The sequence below is a fragment of the Cucurbita moschata genome, unplaced genomic scaffold (genome assembly GCF_002738365.1).
Source record: "Cucurbita moschata cultivar Rifu unplaced genomic scaffold, Cmos_1.0 Cmo_Scf00005, whole genome shotgun sequence".
In the NCBI taxonomy this organism is placed as follows: Eukaryota; Viridiplantae; Streptophyta; class Magnoliopsida; order Cucurbitales; family Cucurbitaceae; genus Cucurbita; species Cucurbita moschata.
Window position 1 is genome coordinate 6,809,706 of NW_019268521.1, and position 9,054 is coordinate 6,818,759.

The 9,054-nt window shown below is 37.0% G+C and overlaps 2 protein-coding genes across 3 annotated transcripts in view; one reads left to right on the top strand and one right to left on the bottom strand.

Annotated features, from left to right (window-relative positions):
- LOC111443359 (Fanconi anemia group J protein homolog) overlaps nucleotides 1-5,606 on the bottom strand; it is an 11,169-nt gene extending 5,563 nt beyond the window's left edge. Inside the window, exons 1-17 of the mRNA XM_023081147.1 lie at nucleotides 5,050-5,606; nucleotides 4,288-4,372; nucleotides 4,114-4,189; nucleotides 3,827-3,891; nucleotides 3,671-3,715; nucleotides 3,455-3,555; nucleotides 3,230-3,371; nucleotides 3,046-3,107; nucleotides 2,891-2,964; nucleotides 2,732-2,802; nucleotides 2,272-2,359; nucleotides 2,108-2,180; nucleotides 1,931-2,026; nucleotides 927-1,035; nucleotides 466-559; nucleotides 301-384; nucleotides 69-225 (exon numbers count right to left, since the gene is read on the bottom strand). Coding sequence (XP_022936915.1) covers nucleotides 69-225; nucleotides 301-384; nucleotides 466-559; nucleotides 927-1,035; nucleotides 1,931-2,026; nucleotides 2,108-2,180; nucleotides 2,272-2,359; nucleotides 2,732-2,802; nucleotides 2,891-2,964; nucleotides 3,046-3,107; nucleotides 3,230-3,371; nucleotides 3,455-3,555; nucleotides 3,671-3,715; nucleotides 3,827-3,891; nucleotides 4,114-4,189; nucleotides 4,288-4,372; nucleotides 5,050-5,416 — 1,789 coding nt within the window. The 5' untranslated portion in view covers nucleotides 5,417-5,606. The remainder of the gene's footprint in view (nucleotides 1-68; nucleotides 226-300; nucleotides 385-465; nucleotides 560-926; nucleotides 1,036-1,930; nucleotides 2,027-2,107; nucleotides 2,181-2,271; nucleotides 2,360-2,731; nucleotides 2,803-2,890; nucleotides 2,965-3,045; nucleotides 3,108-3,229; nucleotides 3,372-3,454; nucleotides 3,556-3,670; nucleotides 3,716-3,826; nucleotides 3,892-4,113; nucleotides 4,190-4,287; nucleotides 4,373-5,049) is intronic.
- A 260-nt stretch (nucleotides 5,607-5,866) lies between these two features.
- Nucleotides 5,867-9,033, top strand: LOC111442982 (putative pentatricopeptide repeat-containing protein At5g43820). Of its 2 annotated transcripts, none has more exons than XM_023080563.1 (2): nucleotides 5,867-7,841; nucleotides 8,271-9,033. In XM_023080563.1, exon 1 carries the CDS (start codon nucleotides 6,053-6,055, stop codon nucleotides 7,778-7,780), a length of 1,728 nt encoding a protein of 575 aa, XP_022936331.1. In that variant the 5' UTR covers nucleotides 5,867-6,052; the 3' UTR covers nucleotides 7,781-7,841; nucleotides 8,271-9,033. The 2 variants fall into 2 exon arrangements, with proteins under 2 accessions (XP_022936331.1, XP_022936332.1); XM_023080564.1 differs by having other exon boundaries at nucleotides 5,867-7,840; nucleotides 8,266-9,033.
- Nucleotides 9,034-9,054: the final 21 nt, after the last annotated feature.

Genomic DNA, 9,054 nt, shown 5'->3' on the forward strand with positions numbered 1-9,054 from the left:
CTTAAAAAAAAAAAAAAAAAAAAAAAAAAAAACTATATACCAACAGAGAGAATATAAACTAGCCTTACCAACAAATAGGGACTTCCTTGCATTCAGTCGAGACCATTGACCAGTTTCAGACCAACGATTTTGGAGTTTCTCCATCAGCTTATAACTAGGGAAGAACACTAGACAGCCACCAGGAGCGATCAAAAATATCTCCTCCAGAGATTTTCCTAGGGCATCCTTTAAGAAAACAACCAGTATAAGACCAGAAAATCCTATAATAAGTTTAGAGCAATCATGAAATTCCAAAAATACCTGGAATGCATATCCATCGGCTGTTTTATAACTTCCATTGAGTGGATAGTTTCCTGGACCACTTGATATAATAGCTGGCCACACCTGCAGTACAGTTATCGATAGGTCAAAATTTAACAGTTGCAGGAATAGACAAACCAGAAAATAGGAAAAGTCCATTTGAACCTGTGATTCCACGTCAATTACATGAGGAGCTTCCAGTGAAGTTCCAAACTGAACTCCAAGTTCAGATGAGAAGGAATTCATAGGTGACAGGGTCCTAATTGAGTGAAATCAGAAATGATTAGATAGTTAAAATGCCTTCTTAGGCACCATATATACAATATGTCCCACAAAATGAAGATGTAGGGAAAAGAGCAAGCACTTTAAAGAAGCATCTCAATTTCCATACTGTCAACTCAGTATGTTGTCTAGAAATGTGCTAAATGACTGACTTATAACCAACCTATAAACTCTGATCAATGAGAAACTCCAAGTCTTTTTCTTACAGAAGAAAGGAGGATATGTTATAATTCAATTAACATGGCTGAAAAGCATAGTTGTTTAAGCCTCGCTTGAAGATATTTTATGGTTTTCAGAAACTATTTAATACATTACATTCCACTTTTCAAGTCTTAGATGCTCACCCAGATGTCAAGATAACTGATAAGGAAAGATCGCCAATGTCTCTAAATACAACAGCTGGATTCAAGCACCACAAACTGAAAGTATGCGTCCAGTCAACATGAACATTTCCTGAAATGAAAAGTAAATAAATAAATTTACATTAATAAATAAATAAATAAAACCTATTTCAACAGAAACAAAAAGGAACAGTTAGATTTCTAATTGTCAAGATAAGTTCAGTGAATTTTTTCTCCACTTGATAAGCCTAAACTAGCAAGTCAGTTCCGGATAACATCAGACAAATTTCTCTCATTTTCCCTCAAGTGATTAAAAGTCAACTTTCTGCATTATTATTACATTATAAAGTCAATACTCAAGTTAATTGCATCATCACCATTATATAAAGATTGGAAGGAATGCATTTCTCTTCGATGTCTTCAGACAACAATGAAGACTCGGGAACAGGAGTCTCAACTTAGTGACAACTAAAATACCGAATCACAAATGATTTGCTTCTCGATGGAGAAAAGAAAAACAGATAGAATCAAACAACTTAGAGTTCAGTTTATTAATTCCATACTTTCAAGCATTTATCGTGACATGTATCTTTCTGATCCTATATCATTTCCTTTTGAGTTTGTCGTGGTGCCAGCTTGTGTGTGCCCACACTTTCACCAAAGCATCAGGCTAAAGTTCTTGCCTTGATGCAATTAATGCTTTATTTTGGGAACTTCAGATGAAACCTTATCATACAATTGATGATATTTAAATATGGACTTCTATGATCAATCACTCCTATACTCCTTTTATACATATATACATACACACACACAAGCGCATATATATTCTATCAAAGCCTTCATAAAAGCTTGATCAGCTCCTGGAGGATGGGTTTTCTCCTTTTTGTATTTATAGATCAATGGAAGTTTGTTTCTTATAACTGAAAAGGGTATCAAGAACTGTAATCATCGACTGAAATATCTTGCAGGCAGTGTATCAAAAAGAAGACTAAGCAACTGATTACCAGGATCTCTTTTAACATGGCGTTGTAATGCAAGCTGGTAATCAGACATGTGGCAACCATTTCTTGAGAAAAAATATGTCAGTGAAGAGAATAACCCTGCATTGTATAAATAGAAATATTCAATATTGATAGTTTGACATAAAAATGAAGCAAAGGCTGTACCCTGTAGCCTCTTACCTTCCAGCGTTATCACTGACAGGCCACTCAAATGTGGAGCATCAGACTCCGTATCTAAACCTGCTTTAATAGCCTTAAACAAGCATATGGTGAAACTTTGAGATAATAAGAGCAAAATGAAACGTCCCCCAAATTACTGAAGGGACCCAAAAAGACCAGGATACCTTAGTTGCACATTCAAGCAAAATGGGGAAGCATTGTTGAGTTATATTAGCTTCTTGGAGTTCCCTTAGAGCATGATTGCCAGTCCAACTACAACATTCATGAACGTAGAAATAGGATGTCTCATAGACAGATATTGTCAAACTGATATAAACTACTAGAGAGATCAAATCCACCATTTATAGGAGAAAATAAGCAAAACGTGCATATTTATTGAAAGTCTTGAAGTGTAAAAAGAAACACGTTTAATCTGGAATTTATACCCAAAATGGATAAAACACTCTAGCTACATCAAGAAAAACATTATAAATTTAATTCTTCCTTGAATCAAGCAATCTAAAAAGAGACAAAGTGAACTATATGATATTGCGTTTCATTACACCAAAACACAAAGACAAACCATATGCAACTGAGAAATCAAATGTTACAGCAAAACCGGTAAAATTTTCTTTCATAACTCACCAGGTGACATAATGCTGAAACTCGCGCTTCTGCAGTGTGGTCTTCCTCTGGTCAATCCAACTTATGAGATCCTAAAAGTTCAGTAGGACTACTAAATCTCAAAAGATCTTTGAAGATAATTACAAATCATTCCGAGGAAGAGTAATTATAACTAATCACCTGTGTCATTTCATACAGTGGCTGGTAAACCAAAGAATCAGTATAACATAGTTGCTCTAACTCCATCTGCAATTCTTTGAAAGATGTGAAAAGGAAGCCATAAGAAACATCTTTCTTAAATCATCAAACAAACTAGTAGAATTTCAATAACCTACTATTTAAAGTATCCTCGTCAAGGTCCACACTACCAGCATGACGGGCAATATCCTCTATATTACTGAAAAGTGAAAACATATTAAAGTAATTAATTGCCAGCATTTGATAGCTATCTCATGGAGTCACCATAATTCCAACCGAGGTAAAAGGAAACAGAGAATTTGTTGATGCAAGTACACATACTGGGCTTCATCAAGAATCACAATCGCACCCTTAATATCTACATCCATTGCTCCTCGAATAACTGGATTGACAACATAGCTATATGGGCAAAACACCAGCTGTGCATCGTCTGCCATAGAACGAGCTGCATAGTATGAACAACCTAAAAAGGATAAAGAAATTATCAAGTTAAAGATGTGATGACAACATAAGTCATGTTAAACACCTCAAAACTTAGAGATTAACCTTTTACCACTTCTCCAACTTTCACCAAATCTTCAATGTCATGAACTTCATGACATCCTCCTCTCTGAAGAGTTGGATGACTTTTAACCTTGTTGAAATTTCTGTTTGTTAGAAAAATGAAGTATTACTTATCTTCCTTTGCTGATTGCTTTAAATTAAGTAAATTCTGAAAGAACTAAATTAAATTGAGGAAGACAAAGGATAAAGATAACTAACTTAAATTCATAGCATCCTGCATCTTGATCCCTCAATAGTAGTTTGCTGGTATAATTCAACAAATTTTAAAATGAAAAAGAGAACATCAAATGACTTTATTTAACTGGAAAAAGACAAACAATCAAGAAAAAGGTGCCTTTGGAGAGAAATATGCACCATTGTTCATCTATGTTATCTTTCCCTCGTACATGAGGATTTGTGCAGAAATGTTTCCTAGATGCCTGAGGATAAAAAGGGGGTTAGTAAAAAAAAACAGCCCAGTAGAACCTACAGAAGACTACCCAGAAATGCATTGCAACTGAACCACAGCGGAAAGTAGAGCACAAGGGATTCTTACAGCCAAACCCAGCTTATTAAAATTCTCAAATTTATTCAATGCACAATCTCATAAAAAAAGTGATACACGTACGAAAGAACAGTTACGTGTTGAAGAGGTGACATACCAACACTGCCATAGGCACTCGATAGGTAGTTTTCCTATACTCGCGGATCACTTGTGATATCTGTGAATGTGTCCTCCTTGAATAATAAAACGTATAGCATCAGCATCATGTAAATGAGAAAAACGATTTGAGGTTCACATCCCTTATTTCACATTACAATAGATTGAAACTTACGAGGCATAGTATATGGTCGGGGCTGTTTTTTTCTTCTGGCTTTTGTTGTTTTGCACTGGAAGAGATGACTCCGTATTTACAGACGCTAGAAAACCCAACATATTCCTCAGAAGAAGTTATTGTCCATTCTTTACAAACAAACAAATAAAAAGTTCTAAAACACACACATACACATACACACACACAAAAACAGGAAAAAAATAATAATAATAATTAAGAAAAACGAAATGCAAATAGTGAAAAATGTGAGCAATGTTATTCTATTGCTGATCGAGGTCATTCCATCAATAGAAATTTCAGTACAAATGACAAAAAACCACATGCAAAACAAAAGCTTGGCAGCATCCGCATTTCACAATAGCTATTTTCAATAATCGTTTGAAATTCGATAATCCATACTGGATAGTAGAAAAACAACTCTTTTCCAACCTTCGTATTCTTCACTTTTTCTCAATCTCATTCGTCAAGAAAACAAACCAACAGTCCCAGAACCAATTAACCATAGACGAAAAGAACAGTTCAAGATAATGAATGTGTTTTGTTGCAGGCAGCGCGCAAAGAAAATGTATGTCATCATAAGAATCGCCCTAGCTATATCCTCGCGATATAAGCCTAATGAGCTCGCAAGGTGAACCCAGTTAAACAAGAATAAAAATGTCCATGAACTCGAGCTATTTTTTTCTATGTCACTATCTGACCACTCAATCGAATTCGTGCGTTTAAGGTGTTCGGATGATCAGAGTAAAGACGTTGAAAACTTACTTGACGGCTGCATTTCTGGAATAAATCCACCGCCAAAAGCAAGAGGGTCTATGGCAGCCTCTGGAGCAGGCTTCGAGTGACAAGAATTAGCATCCTGATTCTTTATCTTATAGTTCTTCTGCCAGGCGAGAGTCGAACACAGAAGTGAAAGTGACTTCCCGGTTCCAGTCGGAGATTCCAGCAATGCATGGCAATGGCCTTCTCTTTGGGCTCGATCAAGGGTGGATATAACTCTACCCATGAATGCGAGCTGCGAACCGTAGGGTCGGTATGGAAATTCCACTTGGATGCCACCAATCGGGTAGACTTTCTTTGTGAGCTGATGAGTCGGATTGGGCTTGTTCGTCCTCCCTTTCGCATATACCATTTTCGCAATGTTGCACGGGTAATCGGGTAGGGATATTCGAACTCCCTGAGAACTATCTAGCTTGGTGAACTACACGATCGAGTTCTGTAATCGGTTCGATTTCGTGGGTTCTTTTCTTTTTTCTGGAAACCATTGGCGAGAAGAGTTAGGGTTTATCGTACTTGAATTTGGCGGGAACTAGATTTTTTTCATCTTGCAATAGCCGACGAGCGCTTTTTTTTTTAATTAAAATTTTCTTTTAACAGTTAAAAATAATTTGTTAACAAAAAAAAAAAATATATATATATATATATATATATATATATATTCTTAAATTTTTATGTTCCAGATAGACAAAAATGTTAAATATTACGCTAATTAATGATGATTATTATTATTATATTTACATTGTTTATATTAAAACTTTTTTTTTCTTTGGCGAAATATAAAAGGTCTGATATGACGTGGAAATTTAATACCCTTTTTGCTCTATCCGACGGCCCCGGAGAGCGAAATCTAAAGGAGGCGTCTTTCTTCCCGCCGGCATCTCAGTTAACCAGTTCGAACCTACAGGTGGAAGACCCATCCTTGTATTCGCTCACCTCTTTTAGCCACTCTGATACTTCTCTCTCAGCACAGGAACAATCGCTAGGTTGTATGGCATTCGGCGCTTCCCGGCGTTATCTTTCGTATCAATTCAAAGGGTGCTTGTTGGGACGTCTCACCGGTGGCAGGTATCATTATCCCTTACCTTATCTGCCTTCGCTCTCATCAGCTTTATCATACTTGTTTTCAACCCTAGATGAACCATCAAATCTATTTGATGATGTTAGTGTTTTGGGTAATGGGATTCGGTATCAACGCAGTATCGACGAGCGCTTCGTTATGAGAGAGCTTTCTGATCTTTTACTAGTCAATCCTTATGGTTCGGTTTCTGACACCGTCAAAGAGAATCATACTGAGAAACAGGTGTCAATTAGGGCGGTTGATGGATTTTTACGACCAGAAGAAAAATTGCGAGGTGTTTTCCTTCAAAAACTGAATGGTAAAACAGCAATTGAACATGCTTTAGCTAATACTGATGTGAATTTGAGCCAAGATGTTGTGAACAAAGTACTGAACACGGGGAGTTTAGGTAGCAAAGCTATGATTACCTTCTTTGATTGGGCTATTAAACAGCCGTCGATACCTACAGATACTTCTAGTTACAACATCATTCTTAAAGCTTTAGGTAGAAGAAGGTTTTTTGACTCAATGATGGATGTTTTGCACAACATGACACGGAAGGGAGTGATTGTGAATATGGAAACAGTATCCATTGTGGTAGACAGTTTGGTCAAGGCTCGCCAAGTTTCTAAGGCACTTCAATTATTCAAAAACTTGAAAGAATATGGGTTGAAATGTGACACTGAAACCTTGAATATTCTTCTACAATGCATGTGTCGACGATCTCACGTGGGTGCTGCAAGCTCCTTCTTTAATTTAATAAAGGGAAGTGTTCCTTTCAATGCTATGGCATATAACATTTTAATTAGTGGATGGTCAAGATATGGTAGGCTTAGTGAAGTTGAGAGAATTTTGAAAGCAATGGAGGCTGATGGATTTTCTCCAGATTGTCTGACCTACACTTATCTTCTTGAGTGTCTTGGCAGAGCTAATCGCATTGATGATGCTGTCAAGATCTTTGATGAAATGGTTGCAAAAGGCTGTACGCCAGATGTTGGTTCTTATAATGCAATGATCTCCAACTTTATATGCATAGGTGATTTTGTTGAATGCCTGACCTATTACAAACGTATGTTGAGCAATAAATGTGAACCCGACATCAACACCTATTCCAATTTGATTATTGCCTTTCTTAAAGCCAAGAAAGTGGCTGATGCACTAGAAATGTTTGATGAGATGGTGGTAAGAATTATTCCCACTACGGGGGCAATAACATCCTTTATGAAACTTAGCTGTAGTTATGGTCCTCCACACGCAGCTATGTTAATCTACAAAAAAGCAAAAAAAGTTGGATGTAGGATATCCAAGAATGCTTACAAATTGTTGCTTATGCGGCTTTCTTTGTTTGGTAAATTTGGTATGCTATTAAATATATGGAATGAGATGCAAGAAAGTGGTTATGATCTTGACGTGGAAACTTATGAACATGCCATTGACTGCCTTTGTAAAACAGGGCAGCTTGAAAATGCTGTACTTGTCATGGGGGAATGTTTACGTCAGGGTTTCTTACCAAGTAGGAAAATACGTAGTAAGCTTAATAACAAACTGTTGGCCTCTAACAGAACAGAGATGGCATATAGGCTCTGGTTGAAAATCAAAGTTGCTCGTCATCAGGACAATTTGCAAAGATGTTGGCGTGCCAAGGGATGGCATTATTGAAATCTTTTAGGTCATGTCAATTACGAACAAGTTTTTTCTGCTCGTGTTTGGTCATCTGAAGGTTAGTAACGTTTTACAGAAGACATTATACGTATCTTAGTATGCTCTAAAATGTAGACTGCTTAAATTTTATTTGTTAAACATATATGAGACACCGTTTATGCAATTTCTTGGGCTTCCACTGAGGTAAGTCTCAAACTGTAGACTTCAGGGCTCTGTATATCGCAATCCATATTGAAAAAATGGAAGAAATGTTATCTCTACTCATATTCAGTTCATTTTGACTAGAGCGCTGTTTCTTATGTTTTGTTCGTCAAGATTCCCTGAATTTTTTTTATGGGCGGGAAGAACGATAGTTAGGTAAAGAGGGTGCTGGGGAATTTTCACTAGGTTTCTTATGTTTCTTATTCAATTGATTTTATCCAGGTCATTGTGTACTATGTTTGGTTTGTCAAGGTTTTCATTCATTCAATTCATTTTTACTTTGCAGGGTCCGTCGTTTGATGCATACCTATGGGCTTTGGCTATTCATCTGGTGTCCAACGCCCTCATCTCAGGTAACATGTCAGATCACTTTGGCCATTCATTTAGTCATGTGGTGCCCATGCCTCGAGTTCTACCTCAAGTTCTGCACCACAACGCAAAGGATTGATGTGCCATAGTTCCCACTTTAAGAATCTCTTATTAGGATTTAACCGAGCTTCAGATGAGTATGGATACAAGCTAGTGTTGATGATATCCTTTTCAATCCTAGCAAATGGCGGACACTAACTCAATGTTTTCTTTCCCTCTCCAACCGATGTGGGATCTCACAATCCACTCCTTTGGAGGCCTAGATTCCTTACTGGCACACCGCCCAGTGTCTGGTTATGTGACTCTGATGTCAATTATAACAGTCCAATCCCACCATTAGTAGATATTGTCTACTTCGGCTCATTGCGTATCGCTGTCAGCCTCACAGTTTCTAGAGTCTTATAAAGAATGTTTCGTTCCTTTCTCCAACCGATGTGGAATCTCACGATAACTATTCGAGGCTAAAATGCAAGAAGGATCGAGAACTTGACCCCTTTGAAAGTACTTTTGAAAGTACTAGTGGAGTTATTTAGTTTTCCATCATTTTCCTCAGCTCAGCTTGTTCTTCTGCTGAAGATCTTAAATCAAGTGTATGGATACGTGAATTGTACAGAGCTGGTATAAAAATAAACCATCACGTTGTCCAATTTTATTACCATAGTGGATCCTTTTTTTTTTTTTTTTTTTTTTTTTTTTCCCCT